The sequence below is a fragment of the Salvelinus alpinus genome, chromosome 35 (genome assembly GCF_045679555.1).
Source record: "Salvelinus alpinus chromosome 35, SLU_Salpinus.1, whole genome shotgun sequence".
NCBI lineage: Eukaryota > Metazoa > Chordata > Actinopteri > Salmoniformes > Salmonidae > Salvelinus > Salvelinus alpinus.
This window is the reverse complement of record NC_092120.1, coordinates 19,364,429-19,386,117: the sequence shown is the minus strand read 5'-3', so window position 1 is coordinate 19,386,117 and position 21,689 is coordinate 19,364,429. Positions and strand designations below refer to the sequence as shown.

The following is a 21,689-nucleotide window of genomic DNA, read 5'->3' as shown; positions in this document are numbered from 1 at the left end:
TTCGAACCAGGGACTGCAGTGACGCCTCTTGCACTGAGATGTGACACCTAGGTGTACAGCTGCTAGAATTCACAGCTCCCATCTGGTAGGAACCGAGCGAACTGTGAAACAGTAAAGCTCAATCACACTGACTGAAATTAACATGGCTATTTATAGAGGGGGAGAACGAGAGAGAGACGGAAAGGGGGAGAAAGAAAGTTGGGACGAAATGGGGTTAACGGAATAGGATCATTTCCCTGTCTCTCCATCCCCCTTTTCTCTCTCTGTGGGTGCCATGGGAGTTAATAGCTACCATTAACGTCATGCAGGATAGGGTTTTTAGAGAAAACAGAGGGAGACTGAGGAGAGAGAACGAAAGACAGCGAGCGAGAAAGAGACACGGACAGGATGAATGTGAAAAATTAAATGTGGAGCGTGTGATGGGGGGGGGTGGCAGACAATTCCGACAGGCAATTTTGACGGTGAAATAGAAGCTTTGGGCAAAATATAGCGATATCAAATATGAACGCCCTGTGTGTATCTGTCTGATGCGTGTATGTGACAGGGAAAATGAGGTGTGTGTGTGTAACCAAGCCAACTGATCACAGGGGTAGTTCCAGCGCTCTAATATATTAGTCTCTTTGGGGATAACCTAATTAAGGATCTGACCTAACAGAGATATCCCCCTTCTGTGAGTTAACATTTAGCTAGTGATGCAACCTCCAGTTGCACTTTGAAGTATGCACAAAAAAAACAGTAACACAGACAGATACTAAATGAATAGAGGGGCTTCAATTTATTACCAACAATTCATATCCTGATTTTATACACGTCTCAACTCAATCCTCAGCAGAAAAAAAAATACAAACTAACAAAAAGTGTAACACAATAGAATACATCAAATACACACATTCGGTTTCACTGCCTGTGGCTCTGCTTCTCCTGACAGCAGCAAAGCTCTGCCCAAAGCAGATTATTCTCTGTCTGTCTGTCTGTCTCTCTCTCTGTGTGTACATGTTAGAATGGGTTTGGGTCTGTGTATATACACAGTGAAGATAGTCCGTCTGTCTGGCTGTGTGTACACACCTATCAGAATGGGTGTCGAGTCTGTCACTCACTGAAAGTGTGTCTGTCGGACTCGGTGTCTGTATACATGTGTGTGTTTCCGTGCGTGCATGGATGTGTGAACGTGTGTGTAAATCATAGTGTCCGTCTGTGCATTGGTCACATTATCGGTCTATGTGTCTGTCAACCTGTGTGTCAGTCTGTCCCATCTGACAGTGGATCAGCGGGGGTGTTCAGGGTCTCTCTGCATCTCTCTGCCTTCAGTTGGACTTGGACCAGATCTTCCCACTTCCACGGAGCCTGAGACAACAACAAAAAACAACAGACGACAGTTATTACATTACCCTAAGATGATGTCCCCGACAAGCGGCCGTTTCTTATAAAGGCCGGGTATCGCTTCACATTGCAGCAAATAAACGTCGGTCTCTAACAGACGCGGGCGGGTGTCAAAGTGTCATTTCTCGCGAAGGCAGATTGCCGCTCTGCTCCGAGGTCATTTCGCACACTGCACCTCGCGCTAGATCAGTGTTTTCCCAAACGCAGCTTTGGTTATTTGAATCAGCTGTGTAGTGCTAGGGCAAAAAGACTAAAACATGTACCCCTTGGGGGGTCCCCAGGACAGAGTTTGAGAAACAACACTTTACATGGTTGATCCCTACATGTCAGTGGGGGGGGGGGAAAGTCCCCTAAATCCCCAAATCATTGTTTTTTACAAATACATGCATGCCTGTGGCTGGTCTAGTGTGTAAGACTACCGCCTGCAGAACACATACGCCAACACAACTGGGGTATTAATCCCGACCCCACCGTTAATCTTCATCTCCCCGTCTCTGTCTCCCCACTCATTTCGCGCTGTCTGAATAAAATCTACAGGTCGGAGCAAATCAGGATATTATATAACAGGTAGAGCATGTCCACAGTCCCCACTTCAAACGGCATTTAAAGGCTTATCTCCAATACACGCCTGTCTTCAATAAACAGAAGAGGGGTATGAGGATGACGTCAGCTTGACGTCGAAACGCCAGTCACCTGTTCGCATCCTGTACAACAGGGGCAATACTACGATGCAAGCTAGATCTACTCCGGGTCTTTATAAAGCTAGTCAGCTTCAGTTAGCTTCCCATTCCAGCTCAGGCTTTATCCATGTTATGAAGTTGCAGGATGGATATTGATCGCGCACCCGCCGCTTACTCGAGCTGAGCTTGTTCATATCGAACGGCGAACTCTTGACTAAGACAACGCTGAAACGTCAATCCAGTGTCACATTTTCATTTGTGTCGAAATCAGAATGAAAGAAAAGTTACCTTGCAAATTTAGCAGGCTATGGTGGGGAATAGGCTGTTAGAAGTGCCGTCTTTCTTTTATTACGTATTGTAATGCCGTCTTTGGTGTGCTTATCAAACAACAAGCGCCTTTTACCCACTACTTTCGGTAACATATTTTGATTAAGTCGTACAAATGTTTTATTGTGCGTGAAGTTTCAAATGCATTCGGTCATTTCTAAATGTGTACTGTGATAGGTATTTTAACAAAAAAATATTTTTTTTTAAGTTTAAAAAAATAATTTGATTAATAAAGTACTTAAATCAGTCGTCTTCCGCAAATGAAGGGGATGACGACGCAATGCGATTTCATTGGTCCTTAACTCGCGGCTCAGACAATATATTCAAATAAAAGGAGTTAGCCCCGAGTTAGTCTGCCCCAGAGCAGGTTAGTTCTGAAGGATTCTTGGCTATAGAAATATAGCCACATTCGTGTCACCGGTTATCCCGAGTTGAAGTCAGAGTTGACCAAAGTTACCTCGCTAATTACTCAAACCAGATTCGTAGTATAGGGCGCTGGAAAAATGTGTTAAATAATCTGGGGGGGAAAAACTGGCTTTAGCTGGCTAACTCATTGATCCTGCTTTGGAGTATACAGTTGAAGTCGGGAAGTTTACAGACACCTCAGCCAAATACATTTAAACTCAGTTTTTCACAATTCTTGACATGTAATCCTAGTAAAAATTGCCTGTCTTAGGTCAGTTAGGATCACCACTTTAATTTTAAGAATGTGAAATGTCAGAATAATAGTAGAGAGAATTATTTATTTCAGCTTTTATTTCTTTCATCACATTCCCAGTGGGTCAGAGGTTTACATACACTCAATTAGTATTTGGTAGCATTGCCTTTAAATTGTTTAACTTGGGTCAAACGTTTCAGGTAGCCTTCCACAAGCTTCCCACAATAAGTTGGGTGAATTTTGGCCCATTCCCCCTGACAGAGCTGGTGTAACCGAGTCAGTTTTGTAGGCCTCCTTGCTCACACACGCTTTTTCAATAATGCCCACAAATTTTCTATAGGATTGAGGTCAGGGCTTTGTGATGGCCACTCCAATTTCTTAACTTTGTTGTCTTTAAGCCATTTTGCCACAACTTTGGAAGTATGCTTGGGGTCATTGTCTACTTGGAAGACCCATTTGCGACCAAGCTTTAACTTCCTGACTGATGTCTTCGAGAGGTTGCTTCAATATATCCACACAATTTTCCTCCCTCATCATGCCATCCATTTTGTGAAGTGCACCAGTCCCTCCTGCAGCAAAGCATCCCCACAACACAATGCTGCCACCCCTGTGCTTCACGGTTGGCATGGTGTTCTTCGGCTTGCAATCCTCCCCCTTTTTCCTCCAAGCATGACAATGGTCACTATGGCCAAACTATTCTATTTTTGTTTCATCAGACCAGGGGACATTTCTCCAAAAAGTACAATCTTTGTCCCCATGTGCAGTTGCAAACCGTAGTCTGGCTCTTTTATGGCGGTTTTGGAGCAGTGGCTTCTTCCTTGTTGAGCGGCCTTTCAGGTTATGTCTACATAGAACTCGTTTTACTGTGGAGATAGATAATTTTGTACCTGTTTCCTCCAGCGTCTTCACAAGGTCCTTTGCTGTTGTTCTGGGATTGATTTGCACTTTTCGCACCGAAGTACGTTCATCTCTAGGAGACAGAACACGTCTCCTTCCTGAGCGGTATGACGGCTGCGTGGTCCCATGGTGTTTATACTTGCGTACTATTGTTTGTACAGATGAACGTGGTACCTCCAGGCGTTTGGAAATCACTCCCAAGGATGAACCAGACTTGTGGAGGTCTACAATTGTTTTTCTGAGGTCTTGGCTGATTTCTTTAGATTTTTCCATGATGTCAAGCAAAGAGTTTGAAGGTAGGCCTTGAAATACATCCACAGGTACACCTCCAATTGACTCAAATTATGTCAATTAGCCTATCAGAAGCTTCTAAAGCCATGACATCATTTTCTGGAATTTTCCAAGCTGTTTAAAGGCACCGTCAACTTAGTGTATGTAAACTTCTGACCCACTGGAAATGTGATATAAGTGAAATAATCTGTCTGTAAACAATTGTTGGAAAAATTACTTGTGTCATGCACAAAGTAGATGTCCTAACCGACTTGCCAAAACTATAGTTTGTTAACAAGAAATTTGTGGAGTGGTTGAAAAACGATTTTTAATGACTCCAACCTAAGTGTATGTAAACTTCCGACTTCAACTGTACGTCCCTGGGCAATTTCCCAAATCAAGCAAATAAGTTCCTGTTTGTTTCAGTTCAAGATTTACGATAGTTGTAACACAACACAGTTATGAACAAGGTCTGTTTATGATGGCCTTTGTCACCTTTGGTCCAACTCATTATGCCACATATTATTGCAGGGATGTTTCGATTACAATGTTGGCAAACAAATGACTATATTACTGTACTACTCTCCTACCACTTACGGTCAAGTGAATTATAATGACTCATTTAACTGGAACAGAAAAACTAATCCTGTCATGTAATAAATAAATAAATAAACATTTCCTTTTAGCACCTGAAGCTTTAAAAAATAAATTTCGCCTCAGTGACATTAAGCCCAGAAGAGCGAGAGAGGGCCCCAGGTAGCGCTGTGAGTACCGCTACAAAGCACAGCCTCTCTGGCTAATGAAGATACGCTATGCAGACACACACACACAGTCACTATTCCCACTTCCACTGGCAGCTGGCGTTTAAATGGATGTTTGTTGTAAAAAAATGACCAAAATATTACTGTGTTCGAGTTGAAGACGCTGCGAAATAACATGAAACGCAGTGGTTGCATAATGGACTCCGTGCTGTTTGAATTCATCTGAAGCAATTGGAATGTTTTTTGCAACACACAAATGTTTCTTCCTGCCTCGGCTTGAACCACACCTCTGTCGTGACCCTGCCGTGACCCTGGAAGGACGAGGTCATGCTCAAAAGGCACCTAGGACTGACTAGCCCACCAACATCAAATGGTAACGCCTATAAAATAAATAAAACAATGGAAATATGGGATTGACCTAAGGAATATCACCTTACTTACCCTTTGACCTTTGAACTCTTCTTGCCCGGTTGCCGTGGTTCCTGAGAGGAGGCGGGGTCTCGTGGCTCGGCCGGCTGGTCTGCATCCTGATTGGACGCGGCTCCAGCGGCGGCGGGGCCGGACGACGGTGAGGCGGAGCTGGCCTTTAGCGTTTTCTGGAGGTTGGACACCTGAGAGAGAGAGATAAGGAAAGGTAAACTAATGAAGTTAGCGCAGAACAGATGTGCCTGATTCAAACTAAAGCCAACTCAGAATGTACTGGGCTGGCTTGGATATTTTCTTCTCACAAGGTCCTTTCCAGCAGCTATGGTGGATGTGTAATCAGGCCAGCCCCAATACAGCTTGGCACTGGTTTGGCTCAGTAATGTGAAAAGCTTAAGGTGTTGTTACTATTTCTAATAAGAAGAGGTTAGAGAGTAACTTCTACCTAAAGCTGGAGAAGACTGACTCAGAGGACAGAAAAGCCACCTGTGGCCTACAGCCTCAATAAAGACACTGGAGAGAGCTCTAAATTGGACACTGAAATAGGTCATTGAGTAATGAGTATACGTTTTGCTTATGGCTTCACCTCTAGTGTGAGGGTTTACTCCAGCCAAAACCTGTCCACAAAAATAAGACCACGAAGTGAGGAATTCTTGTATTGAGGTTAATGAGTGTCAAATTTGGCCAACAAAACATTTAATTGCTAATTTGCTATCGTAATGGTTAAGTTTTTACGAATGCACTGATGTAAGTGGATACACATGGCATTTCGGCATGTGGCAAAACGGCTTTATAATGGAGTTGTGCCTATTGTTGATAGGCGCATCTGCCCTCTCATTAGATAGAATGGACCCACCTGATCTCGCCTCCTCCTGCCTGCCTTCCATCTTTGAAGACATGTATTTCCATTGTTAAGAGCTGTCACTCGACTATCTTGTCAACATAATAGATCATCTTTTACCCTACCCAGAGAAAAGTGGCTACTGGTACTAACCTCTGTCTCCACCTGAACTTTGACCTTCAGCTGGCTCTCTCTGTATTGGTTGGCTCTGGTTACCTGCTCCTCGATCCCACACAGGACCGCCTCACACCCTGAACACCTGAGAGAGACAGATCATTATTTAGACACTGATATGAATGATCATACTATCTATTTTATATCCCATTCTATACATCATATTTATTGCATCTATCATGTCCACTGTTATTTTATTGTTTACTATTTTAATTTGTCTCGTTTAAAAAGCGTATTGGTCATTATTATGCATCCACTGTAAGAAATGTGTTCTATAAATAAAGTTTAACTTCGTCACACACACACACACACACACACACACACACACACACACACACACACACACACACACACACACACACACACACACACACACACACACACACACACACACACACACACACACACACACACACACACACACACACACACACACACACACACACACAGCTGGGTTGGAGTAAATTCCATTTCAATTCATGAAGTAAACTGAAATGGCACTTCTAGCACCGCTCTTCGCACACACATATCACTAACTAACCACTCCTGCAGTGTGTTGGCTATGTTGGGCAGCTCGTTGGGCCCCAGGTCTCGGCCCACGCTGCAGTCCACCTCCACCTGCTGGTTCCTCTGGTCCAGCTTGCCCTGAATGATGTCACAGTAGACCGCCTCAATCAGCAGGTCCTCCAACTCCCGCACGTTCTTCAGCTCCAGCTGCTGCAGGAGCAGGGAGTAGGGCAGGCACTGGGGGAAGAGGGAGACAGAGAATGTCAAATTCTATTATGTTGGGTCAATAGAAGTGAACAAGCACAGAGAGAGAAGAGAGAGAGAGAGAGATGTTGAATTTGAGATGCTCTTTATGACGTTAGTGAGGAGGGAGTCGAGCGAGGGTGGTGGGGACAGAGAGAGGGCAAGAGAGAATGTCAAATTCTTCTATGTTGGGTCAACAGAAGTTATCTGGTACAGAGAGGGAGAGAGAAAGAATTTGAGATGCTCTTTATTACTTCAGTGAGGAGAGAGAAGAGATGATGTAAGAGTGAGGAATGGAAAGGTAAGAGAGAGGGGTATAGGAAGGGAGGGCGGGTCAACATAAATGTACAAAACCATTACATCAAAATAGCTACCAGAGATAGAGGGGTTTAGAGTTTTAAAGGGGCAGTGCAGTAAAAAAAAAAATATGTAACTTGTATTTATTTATATATTTCCACACTATGAGGTCAGAAATTCAGAAATTGTGAAAATTGTGATTATGACTTTTGTGTAAAAGCTGTTTGAAAAAAATGCTTGGAATTTCAGCTGGTTCAGGTAGGATGGATTTTTTTTGGCCCACATCATGATGTCGCAATGTAATATGATTATATAGACCAATGACTGTTCATCTGGGTAAGGGAAAGGGCTTTAGACCATCTTATCAGCCAATCAGGGCGGTGTATGTAAATATCTTCAAATTTGTTTCCTAACGCCCACACGATCAAACTGAGCATTTCAAGGGCCAAAGGAGGCTCGGGGAAATAAATTATAAAAAATATATTTTGTAGTTATTTTCATTAAATAAACAGTGATTTATTAGACATAGTGATGATTTAAAAATACAATTACAAAGACTGCATGGGGGCTTTAACAAGTCTTTATTGGGCAATTCAAGCATAGATTCACCCATTTTGAATGTTTTTGTCCATCTCTGAGCGATGTTCTGTCGATTCCCGGGGTCATTTCATGTTTTCATGTGCATCTGAGCTATTCGCCGTTAAAGCAGACAGAAATACAGCCGGCCAATAACTCAGATACACATGAAAACCTGAAATGACCCCGGGAATCAACAGAACATCGCGCAGAGTTATAATGATATAACATTTGAATGGGTGAATCTTTGCGTTAAGGTGTGCCCGTACAGAGGTTCAATGTGGCATACTTATACTATGACAGTATAAAAAATAAGACGGGAAGAGAAAGACCAGAGAGAAATGGGGGAGGGAGGGAGAAGGGAGAGTAATAGAGAAAGAGAGAAATGAATCAATCAATTATTTATTGGGGAGAGTGGCGAGAATGAGATATGGGTGAAAGCAAGGTAGGAAGAGAGACGGCAGAGGGAGAAAAAAATAATGAAATGTGGATGGGCTCGAAATGAGAGTTAGATGAATAGACAACAGAGAGCAACAAATACATAAAGAGACAGAGAGCTCAAAGAAGAAAGGACAGAATACTTAACACGGTATCTAGACAGTATCTCATAATGATTTCAATCTCAGCCGCTGTCATTCTCATCTATGTGATATAAATAAAGTTAAACCACATCACAGACAGACTCTTAATCAAGTCCTTCACAACACAGAGTAATTTATCTTGTTCACGTGTCAAGAGTTACAAAGCAAGTTGTCTCATAACCACATCATTAAAATCAAAGCTGAGCAAATTACTTGCTATTTTTGGTACTGAAGCTTGCTGAGTATTGTTAGGACTACCGTTGTAGGTAGGCTATTAGAGTCCATGGAAATACTGCACAAAATTATTATTTGACCGGCAATCATTTAATAACAAAATAAACAGAAAAACTAGACAAGATAAATCCAGAGAGCGTTACGTTCAGATTAAATGGATGATGGCTGTCATTATATTACATATCATTATAAACTACTTATATAATTATAATGTGAGTGACACCCATTGAGCGTACTAAAGCTAGCAGGGTAAGGAATTTAAAACCAGATGAACAGGTGGAACTCTACCTTGAGATTGGATGCCAGACTGATGATGGAGAGGTGACGGAGTTTGTTCCTCTGGGCTGGGGTCAACTCTGGGAGAGAGGCTGCCCTCTCTGAAAGAATAACATAACGCAAACAGACAAGGAAAAGAAACAGACAGCGAAAGAGCAACAGAAAAGGGACACATTATGACAGGGACACATCATGACAGGGACACATCCCTACAAACACAAGGGTACAGGCTCTGTCCAGGCAGAAACTGCTGCTGCCTGCTAAATTCCACAAGGGAATACAATGAAAAGTCGTTTGAGTGTGTGTGCCTGCGCATGTGGATGCTTTAAAAAAAAAAACTTGAGTATTCCTCTGTGCTCCATTTTGCAATTCTAAAAAGCACTATGAAAGTGAATACGGTATGTTGACATAAGATGTGTACTTCTCTCTTCCGTTTTGCTCGTCTCTTATGAAGTCTTGTTACATAAATGGGTTGCTAAAGAATGACAAGTCCTTTACATATTCCGGTATTTCAAAGGGCATTCAGGATTTCATTTGGCAGTTTGTGAAAATGCAACCAATTACAACCAATACTATGTCTATCCAATGTCTATCAAAACGTCAGAGAAGTCTGTCCCTGATTAAGTCCCAATGAGCTCTCCTTCCTCCTAAAGTGCGCACTTGTTCACTATTCCCCACAAATGTAAAAGCATTGGATTGACGTAGGCAGGCTAGAGCAGTGATAAGTCAACTGTTTCAGCGGGCACCCCCTTTCTTCCACCAGAAGTTCTGGGGACCCCATTTTTTTTCACCAGGAATGCTAGCGGGAGTTTCCATATACCAGTTATTTAATTCCAAATCCATGAAGGAAAGTGAACCAGTGCATACTTCTAGAGAAAGGAGAGTTTATTGGGGACGCAACCTCTGCCGTGCCAAACATTGTCACTTGGCTCCTCGTATAGGATCAAATAAAGTCTTGTGGTTGACTCTGTAAATGATCGGGGGCTGTGACAACCTACAACATTGATGAGTTGCATTGCCTGCAGGGCCGATGAGCAGGGATAGAAATACTGCTAATAATAAAACAGCTCCAGGGCCACTACATGACTTATTCACACAGCACCGCTGCCTGCCACTGTCGTACCTTTATAGTCACAGTAGGTTCCATAGGCGAAGAGGTTGAGTAGCTGATACACTGGAGCGTGCGGGCCTGTCTCCAGCTTGGGGTAGAGTAGAAGAAGAAGGTGGGTGGGGGGGACAGATAGAGGGGGCTTGTTAGGGTCTCTAGCTATACCACCTCCAGTGAGAGCTGTGCCTTGAGAACGGCTGTGACTGTGTGCGTGTGTGTGTTACCTCTCTGACGTTGGGCAGCTCAAGGATGTCTGAGAACACGTAGAGGCCTGGTGTCTCCAGCAGAGAACTTATGGCCTGGGCCAACGCCGGGCCTGAGAGAGAGAGGAGCTGCTCTACCTCCATCTGAGAGATAGAGAGACAGAGAGTGAGAGAGAGTGTGCAAGAGAGAGAACTAGCAAAAAAGACAGAAGGCAAACAGAAGTGAGTAAGAGAAAGACGAAATGAGGATAAGAGAAATAATGACAGATAATGCAAGACAGTGAGAGAATGGGGGAAGAGAGGGGAGGGAGGAAAGGAAAAAAGTGAAGAGACTTAAAATTGTCTTGAATAAAATTGTTGACCTTCAATGAACCGTTAATGCTGCATAACTTACATGTATGAGGCTGATCGGCTTCTTTTGAATAGCAAGACAACTTGAATGCTTTGTTAATGTATGCCTGTAGCTCTGTCTAACCAAAACAATTACACAAATAACCCTTGTGGCAAGACTCCAAGTCAGTAATTCAATTTTCCCTCTCATAAACTGATGTGTAGGCAAGTGTTTTGAAAAACACCCTTCTGGTCAAAGCCAGTCACAGTCACAGACACAGATGATTATTTTACATAATTAAATAGGTCTTGCTTAATTTGAATATGAAATTGGCCCTACTAAAAGCACTGAGAATGTATTATTTGAGATCTATCCTATTTGTATTTGATATACTGTGCTATTTGGTGAGAATAATAGGCAGACACAACATTACTTATAAATAGCCTAGCTAGCTACGTAGTAACCTTCCTAGGCTGGGCACTAGGACACTCCATACCATTGTCAGATAACCATGACTTTGCACACCTAGCTACTACTTCACAATGTAGCTATTTAGGTAGCCTATTAAACTCAACTAGTCGGCTACTATAGGCTAGCTTGGGCACAATGTTGTGGAAAATATTGACTGACATGTAAAACAAGGAATCATGTCAGATCAATTCTATCTGCATCGTTCGACCTACTAAACTTGGCACTAGTGTGGAGTGTTTTGAGTCAAGTTCATTCATTGCTGAGTCCCAGGGCAGGGACCGATTTTCTGACTAGTAGTAACGTTGGCTATCTAGCTAACGTCACACAGTCTTGTGTCTTTTTTTAATGTCACACAGTCATGAACAACCGATTGCATGCTAGCCTAGAAAGGAGCTAGTTCACGAGCTCTTTGTGGTCGATTTTCAAGAGAAATTATACTTAGAAACTGTCCCAAAGAATCACAAACTAAAAAGATTGCTAAAGTTTGACCAACTGTTGTAGCAAAACTAGCACATAGGAGCTAGCTAGCTAGCTAGCTTACTACAGCAGTATGACTATGAGGAGTCATGCTAGCTGCTGCTAACGTTACCACTACAGCTCGAGGCATGACCGTAAAGCTGTAATGTTAGGCCTCTTCCTGTTTTTCGGTTGTCTACCGACTCAACTCTAACGTAGCTAAATGATGCAAGGGCAACCATGCGATTACCTTTATTTAAAACTAGTTTACAAATATGTCCATAGGGGGAAGAAAGCAACAAAATACCTTATTGGTAAGCTAACTCAAGTTGATAGCCTGTCCCCCGAATCCCTCAGTTCCGCCGTCCGTGCACGTTTGACAACAAAGGAGAACATCACTGCTCATTGGGCGAAACGTGAAAAGGAGGAGGGGAGTGTTTGTCTTGACTGACAGGGGACTGAGCGGACCAGATGGTTGCTTAAAAGAGTGCCATCTTGTGGCAAAATATTATTTTCTTCGATGTGGTTTATTGGCGATTGCCATCCAACGTTATGTTGGATTGCCGCCACCTACTGTACTGGAGTGTGGGCCAGAGACAGGGAGAAGCTAAATCCTATCTGGCAGCCCCGTTTCTCTAAAAACAGATAACCAAATATTTGAGACTATATCTAATGACGTTCTACTCAATATACTATTTAAACAAATTTTCTGTATTCCCTTCTCCCTCACACTAGATATCAGCCCCTCTCTTTGCCTCTGATACTGCCCACACTGTAGCAATACATGCTCCACAGTCTCTGTTTCCTAGTAATAATCACATTTTCCCGTTGAATGCTTTCCTATCACGTTTAAGGTCTTATTCAACTGGCTGTGACCCACCCTTAATATTGTACGAAAAATTGCCTCCTCTCTCCTGTCCCTTGCTGCCGTCCTCCCCTCCCCAACTTTCCTCTGTACTTGAAATAAATGCCTGCCCTTAGTATCTCTATTCCACTGTTCCTACCATCTCTGCAACATCACTGTCCATATCAGGCTCGTTGAAACTACAACATCAACATCCCCACTAATAAGTGCTTATTTAGCCAGTACACTAACTGCCTCGTTCCCCTCCACCCCGACATGGGCTGGGACCCAAGTAAGTCTTATCTGTTTAGTTCTTGTCTAATACGTGAGCTAAATGACTGGTGACTCATCAACACTGCCCATGAATCAGAGCAACTATTCTGTCTGGCTTGACTTCCTCCACCCACTGCCAGGCCAACAGTATGGCCATCAGCTCCGCTGTACATACACATTCCTGCACTACAAATGCTGACCCAGTACTTCCTGTCCTCGGATCTTTTGAACCATCTGTGTAAATGGCCACAGAATCCTGAAACACAGTATCCAGACGTCTCTTGAACAAATCAGATGGATCAACACCATCCCTATCTTTGTGTAGTCTCTCCAACACTTCTAGATCAACTATTGGAGGCGAGAGTAGCCATAGTGGATTTACAGGAATAGCTACCGTTGGACTAAACTCCCTTCAATACAGTCCCATCTCCTTTGCCTGGATATTTCCCACCCAAAGCTTGTGTTCTGTCTTTGCTCATGTTCCCAGCATGCCTGTAAAATCCCTTCCGCAGGATGAGACATCCCATGTCCCTATAGGTTGATCCAATAATTAATTGCCAGCTGCTGTCTGCTAATCTGCAATGGCATATCCCCCATCTCCATCTGTAGTGCAGCCACTGGGGACGTCCGAAACACACCACTACATATTCTGAGTCCTTGTCCCTGGATGACATCTAGCCTTTCCAATGAGGTCTGGGCTGCCGAACCATACCCTATACTGTCATAGTCTACTACAGATCGGATCAATGCAACATACATGGACCTCAATGAGGAACGCCCAGCCCCCCCCCCCCCCCTCCTTCCCCGTCAGACAGCACATCACATTTAGCTCCTTCTTACACTTTCCCACCACTGCCCAGGTCAGTCAAAAAAGAGAGAACAAGAGAATAGAATGAAAGACGAAGAAGAAAAGTATACCCCAGGGAACATGAAGGCCCCAACCCTCTCCAAGTTTCTCCCATATAACCTCAAGCGTTCCTCATCTCCCACCTTCCTCCTGGCAAAAAAACCACAGTCTTGAGTTTTCTCTACAGAGAACCTGAATCCCCACATTAATGCCCACCGCTCAACCTCATCGATTGCTTCCTGTACCTTCCTATGTACGGCACATTTCTTCCTCTCTTCCATAAGGCCCCATCATCTGCAAATAACGTCTTCCCAATATCCGGCCGTACCTGAGAGTTAACATCATTGATCATGATTGAGAACAACAGAGGACTAATCACGCTCCCCTGCGGTGTACCGTTATCCATCAGGTAGCTGCCTGATAGAGATTTCCACACCCTCACCAAACAGGAAATCCTTTATCCAGTTGTAATTTCTTCCTCCTACCCCAATAATATCAATTTTGATGAACAACCCCTCCTTCCATATCATATTATATTCCTTCTCCACATAAAAAAACTACAACAGTCTCCTTGTTCACCTGAGCCTTCCTGACCTCTGCTTCTAAGCAGAGCACTGGGTCCATATTTGCCCTACCCTTCCTGAATCCACTCTAATGTGGCGATAATAGCCACCTGATCTCCAGAAAGTAATTTAGCCTCTCCGTAATTATACGTTCCATAATCTTACATACATGTGATGTTAAAGCTATTGGCCGATAGCTGGTTGGCCTCGTTGGGTCCTTCCCTGGCTTCTGGATTGGTACCACTACTGCCTCCTTCCAACTACTTGGTAGTTTCCCCTCCTCCCACCCTCTGTTGTACAACACCAAGGCAAAATATTATGTCAGAAACAGTGTTGTCTTAAAGAAATTAAAATACGATTTCTAGATTAGAGATACGAATTAAAAAACATAATTTCAGCAAATAAATGTGTTTAAATGTGTAAAAAAAAAAATCAGGCTACATCATTGAACAATAAAACAATGGATGAGCAAAGACACAGGAGAAAGCAACAGATGTTCATCAAAGTCAATTCAAACATTTTTTTTTAATTCCAGTAAAATGTAACATGCACTGGAAAAAACCCAGACACAAACCAGAAAGAAACATCAGAGGAAGAGTAATTCATTTGAAAATACAGTTTTTATTGACACATTAACTCTCAGGAATACATGTTCATGGTTAGTGCAGCAATACAGTATATTTTGGAGATTTCTGTACAGGTCACACACATTAAAAAAAGGCATGCAGATTGCTCAAAAGTATCACAGCAATCAGTTTGGCAAGCAGCAGAGTTGATTAGAGCATCTACCTCCTTGATTGCAGTAACTGATTTACTAAATTGAGTGCATTAATTTAAATTCTCCTTGCAGAAGGTGCCAGATTTGCTAGATATTTGCATCTGTTATTTTCAGTACGGAATGAACATTTCATGAAACTAGCTATACCATAAAACTATCTTTATCTCCTCTTGTCATTCGATATCTTAGTCCTTCTCTTAACCTCTCCTGTCCCATTTTGTTTTATGTTTTCTGAAAAATACTAAGTAATATGCACACTTGGCATTGTAGTTGAGTACATCTGACCCATAACCTAGTTCAGTTTCCAGAACAGTAATTTCACTTTTATAGCGCTTTTCATTGCACTAAAACATCTCAAATCGCTTGAAAGACAGAAGAAGGATCAACTATTTAAGACAACATTGCAATCATTCATGAATACATGGACGGCAGATCTAGGTGACCGGGAAGTTCATGACTTAGTTTTAGTCCTGTGAATCAGTCCAGCCGGATGGCATCCATCTGACAAATGCGTTTGTAGATGTTGTCACACGGCACGTCAAACCAAGTCTGCGAATGGCTGTCCAAGGTGGCACAGTCTTCCCCATGTGATCCTCCTGACTGATGATTGTCAGGCTCAGAGCTGTACTCATTCCAATACCTTAAAGAGAGACAGGGAGAGAGGAGAGGAGAGATAGAGATAGAGAAAGAGAGACAGAAGGGTGGAGGGAGAGAAAGAGAGGGGGTAGGGAGAGGGAGTAAGGGAGTAAGGGAGAGAGAGACAAATAGAAAGGCCAAAAACAAAAGGAGGGAGGCAGTTAGGGAAAGAGGTAGAAAAAGAGGGAACGGGAGAATAGAATGAAAGAAGAAGAAGGAAATAACAATTGAGAAAGGGAGCAAGGGAATGAGACAGTGTAAAAAAGTAACTATTTGCCTCCCTCTCATTATAACACGTGATAGTGGATTATTTAGAATGGGCTTCACATACTTGTTTGTCAGTGTTGTGTTGTCCACCCATCTCCAATCCCCTTCCTTCTCTATATCTGATAGGCCAATCCAGAAGTGGTAGTCAAACCCGCCAATCCTCCGGGCCTCTTTTTCCAGAGCGTCCTACAAGCAAGCACAGTTATGGTTACAATGAGGGGAATAGACATACACAAAAACACACACACACACACACAGACACTATCTTACATGCTGTTCCTTGCTGTGCAGGATGGTAAGGTGGCTGCCTAGGGATGTACAACTGTCTCTGCTGCTCGGCCAGTCCATCTTGTCATTACTGAAGGAGTAACATTTCTCATCTACATGAATCCAGCCCTCAGGACACTCCCTACACTTCTTTACTGTGAGAAGAGGAGATGAGAAAGAGAAGAGGAGGAGAACAGGAATAGAGAGGTAAAGAGATGAAGAAGGGAAGATGAAAAGGACACAGAGAGACAGATGAGTGAATATGCATGGGTCATTAATGTCTTATGTATACTGTATAGTGCACACTGTAAAGTAAAACTGTAATTGATATGGTCATTTGGGGTATTATCAACAGTAAAATACTGTGAAACGTTTTACTGCAGCATACTGTAAATTATGTTGCATTGTGGGAACATTTTGTGGGCAGGGAAAGAATTGCTGTATTTGGAATGGTACTGTAATTCCGTCCCATAGAATACAGTACTGTACCGTATTCTTGGAGCACCAAAAACCTTTTGACCACTAGTGGGTGCATGGTATTGTTGATTCTAGCTCTATTTCTGATGCACCCTTTAGTGAGAGTGCTGTACCAACTTAACTGGTATGTAGTAGTGCCGCATCAATTTAAAGTATATAGTTGACAGATGCCTCCAAGTAACTGTTAACTTCACGGTAACCCCTTTACAGTGCACCATTTCTTACGTGAAATAATGTAATAGTGAACGACAGTTGTCTAAAGTATCTATCCACTCTGAATTACACTTAGTCCCCCTTTACCTGTCTTTGAGCAGGTCTGGCCCAGTTTGGAGTAGTCATCACAGAGACGGACATAACGTCCTCGAACTGAGTTCAGCTTCAGGGTCAGAGCCGCTGCCTCCAGGGGAACACTAGGTAACGGCCTGCTAAACACTGAGAGAGAGAGAGAGAGAGAGAGAGAGAGAGAGAGAGAGAGAGAGAGAGAGAGAGAGAGAGAGAGAGAGAGAGAGAGAGAGAGAGAGAGAGAGAGAGAGAGAGAGAGAGAGAGAGAGAGAGAGAGAGAGAGAGAGAGAGAGAGAGAGAATGAAAAATAAGAATATATACAGAATTGGTGTTTCTTTAAAAATAGTGAATGCTCTCAGTGTGTTATAAATACTAAACAGCCTGGGCTGCCAGAGAGTGAGAGTCCTGGGAGGGAACAAATTTCACAATTCTGGACTTTTGTTCCTCTTGGATTGCACAACTCCCACAACTATCGTTACCATTCTGCATGCCAAAGAAGGCATGACAAGTAAAAGTAAGGGAGAGGGGGGTGCTGGGTTGGAGAGAGAGAAAAAGAGACAGAGAGAGAGAGAGATTGATGTTTACTCACAGAGTACGCTCAGAGCGATGTTGGCACAGATGGATGCCAATAGACCAATCAGCACAAAGAGGGCAGTCTGACCTCTGAGACACTCTGACCCCCTCTTCAGCTCCTGGGCATCTGATTGGACAGATTACAGCTTAATGCAAAGGATGACACATTTACAATTCATTTACATTGGAGTCATTTAGCATTTAACTATAGGTAAAAAAAAACACATATAACAGTCATTGCAAGTCGGCAGGTAGCCTAGTGGTTAGAGCGTTGGGCCAGTAACCAAAACGTTGCTGGATTGAATCCCTGAGCTGACAAGGTAAAAATCTGTCGTTCTGCCCCTGAACAAGGCAGTTAACCCACTGTTCCCCGGTAGGCCGTCATTGTAAATAAGAATTTGTTCTTAACTGACTTGGTTAGTTAAATAAAGGTTCAATTTAAAATTAAGAAGTAAAACCTTCTTCAAAATAACATGAATCTGTCAAATCAGTGCCAGTAAGAAAAAAGTTCATTGTTTTTCACCTGTCATTCACCTTTCATGCTTCAGAAGTCCTTTGACTATGAACAACCCCTCTCTAATCTATCTGTAACTGTCTACAATTTTACAGTGGGCTAACATGGAACCATAACATTGTAAAAAGGTGACAATCACTTCAAAAATATTTAAAAGGATTAGCGCTAAAGGAGTCCAAAGGAACTGATGATAGCCAATACACTGAAAGACTATCTGTAAAACTCACACTGACTATTCCTTAAAGAGATACCATGTCCTTAGAGTTATGGTCCATCTCACACTTATCCATGTACGCTAGTACGCACACACACACACACACACAAACACTTACTGTGGCTGTTTAGGATAGGCTTGTTTCCTCTGCAGGATATATCCTCAGTAAACTCGTTAAGACTGGTATAGTTCTCTACCTCATCCATGATTGAAGTTTCGGTTCTTCACCAGCTCTTCTCACTACAATCACTAGTTAACTTACTAATACCAACTATTGCAGAACCTCCCAACTTTGTAACTAACTGTAAATAAAGTTAAAGTTGCAATTCTGTTCCACAAATTGTTTGCCCAGTATCCTTTCAGCAATATTTACTGTTGCTCCTCCAGAAATTCACCGGCAGTTCTTATAGTGTTGCATCAAACCTGCTTGCTCTTGCACTCTCTCTCTCTCTCTCTCTCTCTCTCTCTCTCTCTCTCTCTCTCTCTCTCTCTCTCTCTCTCTCTCTCTCTCTCTCTCTCTCTCTCTCTCTCTCTCTCTCTCTCTCTCTCTCTCTCTCTCTCTCTCTCTCTCTCTGAATTAAGTGCTGAATCTAGCAAGAAGGACTGTGTGACAGGGGGATGAGTCAGGAGAGCGTGTGTGTGTGGGTGTTTTTGGAGTTTTGCAGTGACATACTGTGTGTGTTTCTGTGAAAAGTACTGGATTTAGGAAATATCAAAATCATGCTCTGAAGTAACGTCTTTGTCTCTGTTTCTCTATGTGATTTGGTGTGTTCGAATCTGGCCAAAATGACTGTGTAAGGTGCTAGTGAACTGTAGCCTGGGGGGACGAGAGCATACCAAGTTATGCTTGGCATCTTACAGAGTCTTACGGGAAGAGGTTGGACAGCATGCTGTGTGTGTGTGTGTGTGTGTGTGTGTGTGTGTGTGTGTGTGTGTGTGTGTGTGTGTGTGTGTGTGTGTGTGTGTGTGTGTGTGTGTGTGTGTGTGTGTGTGTGTGTGTGTGTGTGTGTGCGCACGTGGAATTGATGCAGCTGCTCATTTGTGAAAACAATACAAGTAAACCCATGCTGTTACACAGCGTTTGGCTTAAAGTGCAATGTCATGCTTTTGTAGTAAACCTCTCTGTCAACCTCATGAAACTGCACTGTCATGTTTAGTGACAGAGAGAGAGAACTTTGATCGCTCAGACAATTGGCAAATAATGTTCAAACTCTGTGACAAATCCACTTCGTTCGGAAGCATTTGTTTGTTCACTGAGACTACTGATCCAACTCTGCATGACCAGCTGGGCTATTTGGCAGCGTAGCCTAGTGGTTAGAGCATTGGACTTGTAACCAAAAGGTTGCAAGATCAAATCCCCGAGCTGACAAGGTACAAATCTGTCGTTCTGCCCCTGAACAAGGCAGTTAACCCACTGTTCCTAAGCCGTCATTGAAAATAAGAATTTGTTCTTAACTGACTTGCCTAGTTAAATAAAGATAATAGTAATTCCATGACAGATTTTCTGTTATTACACCACATCTATTGCTCCACTTTTCCCATTCAAATCTGTCTCAGGTCCAGTATAACGTTATTTCCACAATTTGTACTTTCCAACCATCTGCCTACACTCACACACACACACCACGTTGGTATGTAACACCACCTCTGAGCGGAAAGAGAGACACGTTCGACTTATGAACGGTTAACTAATCATGTACCAGTGATATTACACAGAGAACATGGAGCTCTACCAATATAAGCAAGGGAAAATCAACTTTTGGGTCTACATCACTGTGTGTGTGTGTGTGCATGTGCGTGTGTGCGTGTTTGTGTGGGTGTGTGCATGTGCGTGTGTGTGTGTGTGTGTTTTTGTGTGTGTGTGTCTGTGTCTGTGTGTATTTTTGTGTATCTAGTTCAGGCAAGTCACTTTGTTACAATGTTTAGGTTAATTTAAATGGCTTCTAAAAATACATCCTGTACGTAGAACTGTTACTAGAGAATGAATTGTCATCTCTATTCTAGTCAGGTTAAACTCTCATCTGATGGACATGAATACTGTATATAACTCTGTAGAGGTCTCTCTTTGATCAATCCAATCAGGTTCCCGGGGGGGGGGGGGGGGGGGGGGGGCTTCTGTGCTTATCCATCAGCACAAATCAGGCAGCCCTGTCAAATGCCACTAAACCTGGGGAGACCCCCGAGGAAGAGTTGGCCTCCCTGAGGTTGAAGCTGAGTTCTGTTCTGCGACGCTACAGCCGCCTATGTGATGACTATGCCAGCCTGGCACAAAACTGCTCTGCCACAGGTTAGCACTAGCCAGCAAACACTATGTACATGCTAAAAAATAACTCCATTGCCACCAGACGGCACAGAATCACTGATGGACAAATCACTTATCTCCTAAATAACTGCTCATTATGTGATCATGAGTAGTGCTTCTTGTTCAAACGTATCCCATCAAATATGCTGCATACTGTATGTTCCCAGATGGTTAGGACAGGGCCAGGATGTCACATGGTCAGGTTCATGTGATTAGTGGCCCTAATAACATTCCCCAGTCTACATTCCCCTACCTCTTTTAAGAGTGTATTGCAGCAACATTTTCATAAATCTAGAGACATTCCACATTTGACACAGGACATGAACCCACAGCTGGGTATAGTAAATACTATGTTTATCATACAGTACAAAGGTAGGATTATATCCAAATCTCTCTCTCTCTCTCCCTCTTTCTCTCTCCCTCTCTCTGTCTCTCTCTATTTACAATGGTGAATTTCACAGAGTGTCCTGAGTGGTGTCTTCATGTCCCTGTAAATGATCATCATAACCACGTGTTTGTTTATAGGAAGCCCTGGAAAAAGAGGCCAGTAGGATTGGTGGGTTTAATAACTACTTATGGATCGGCCTATCAGACAGAGAGATAGAGGGGAACTGGAGATGGGTGGACAACACAAAGCTCACAAATTACTATGTCAACAATCTCAACATGACACGTACAACATTGACTCAAAATATCTCAGTTGCTCAGTCCTGTCTTTTTTTTTGCTGCTATTCCAGTTTCAGCTGTTCTGCCTGCGGTTATGGAACCGCCACCTGTCCCGGACCTGCTATTTTCAACTCTTGATGATCGGCTATGAAAAGCCAACTGAAAATTATTCATGATTATTATTTGACCATGCTTGCCACTTATGAACATTTTGAACATCTTGGCATAGTTCTGTTATAATCTCCACCCAGCACAGCCAGAAGAGGACTGGCCACCCCTCATAGCCTGGTTCCTCTCTAGGTTTCTTCCTAGGTTTTGGCCTTTCTAGGGAGTTTTTCCTAGCCACCGTGCTTCTACACCTGCATTGCTTGCTGTTTGGGGTTTTAGGCTGGGTGTCTGTACAGCACTTCGAGATATTAGCTGATGTACGAAGGGCTATATAAAATAAACTTGATTTGATTTTTTCTCCACTATTTGTACGCTCCTTTTTTA

At 42.9% G+C, this 21,689-nt stretch overlaps 2 protein-coding genes across 3 annotated transcripts; both read right to left on the bottom strand.

Moving 5' to 3' along the window:
* Positions 1 to 752: 752 nt before the first annotated feature.
* cops7a (COP9 constitutive photomorphogenic homolog subunit 7A) lies at positions 753 to 12,129 on the bottom strand. Of its 2 annotated transcripts, none has more exons than XM_071383339.1 (8): positions 12,002 to 12,129; positions 10,458 to 10,629; positions 10,249 to 10,324; positions 9,138 to 9,226; positions 6,953 to 7,155; positions 6,391 to 6,496; positions 5,415 to 5,584; positions 753 to 1,344 (listed from the first exon to the last, which is right to left on the bottom strand). In XM_071383339.1, the coding sequence occupies exons 2-8, from the start codon at positions 10,578 to 10,580 to the stop codon at positions 1,305 to 1,307; spliced, it is 807 nt and encodes a 268-aa protein (XP_071239440.1). In that variant the 5' UTR covers positions 10,581 to 10,629; positions 12,002 to 12,129; the 3' UTR covers positions 753 to 1,304. The 2 variants fall into 2 exon arrangements, with proteins under 2 accessions (XP_071239440.1, XP_071239439.1); XM_071383338.1 differs by having other exon boundaries at positions 10,458 to 10,580.
* Positions 12,130 to 14,822: 2,693 nt separating this feature from the next.
* LOC139564208 (CD209 antigen-like protein C) lies at positions 14,823 to 18,703 on the bottom strand. The gene is made up of 6 exons (XM_071383514.1): positions 18,348 to 18,703; positions 17,518 to 17,628; positions 16,947 to 17,078; positions 16,173 to 16,324; positions 15,967 to 16,088; positions 14,823 to 15,639 (listed from the first exon to the last, which is right to left on the bottom strand). Exons 1-6 carry the CDS (start codon positions 18,433 to 18,435, stop codon positions 15,477 to 15,479), a joined length of 768 nt encoding a protein of 255 aa, XP_071239615.1. The 5' UTR covers positions 18,436 to 18,703; the 3' UTR covers positions 14,823 to 15,476.
* Between the last annotated feature and the right edge of the window lie 2,986 nt (positions 18,704 to 21,689).

What these genes read in the sequence shown, in the direction of transcription:
- cops7a (XM_071383339.1), bottom strand. Translation starts at nt 10,580, where the DNA reads ATGGAGGTAGAGCAGCTCCTCTCTCTCTCAGGCCCGGCGTTGGCCCAG. An exon ending in AACCTACTGTGACTATAAAG is followed by an intron (nt 9,227 to 10,248) that starts GTACGACAGTGG and finishes TTATTCTTTCAG; the next exon opens with AGAGGGCAGCCTCTCTCCCA. An exon ending in AAGAGTTCAAAGGTCAAAGG is followed by an intron (nt 1,345 to 5,414) that starts GTAAGTAAGGTG and finishes TTGTTGTCTCAG; the next exon opens with GCTCCGTGGAAGTGGGAAGA.
- LOC139564208 (XM_071383514.1), bottom strand. Translation starts at nt 18,435, where the DNA reads ATGGATGAGGTAGAGAACTATACCAGTCTTAACGAGTTTACTGAGGAT. An exon ending in GCCTATCCTAAACAGCCACA is followed by an intron (nt 17,629 to 18,347) that starts GTAAGTGTTTGT and finishes CTGTCCAATCAG; the next exon opens with ATGCCCAGGAGCTGAAGAGG. An exon ending in TGCACAGCAAGGAACAGCAT is followed by an intron (nt 16,089 to 16,172) that starts GTAAGATAGTGT and finishes GCTTGCTTGTAG; the next exon opens with GACGCTCTGGAAAAAGAGGC.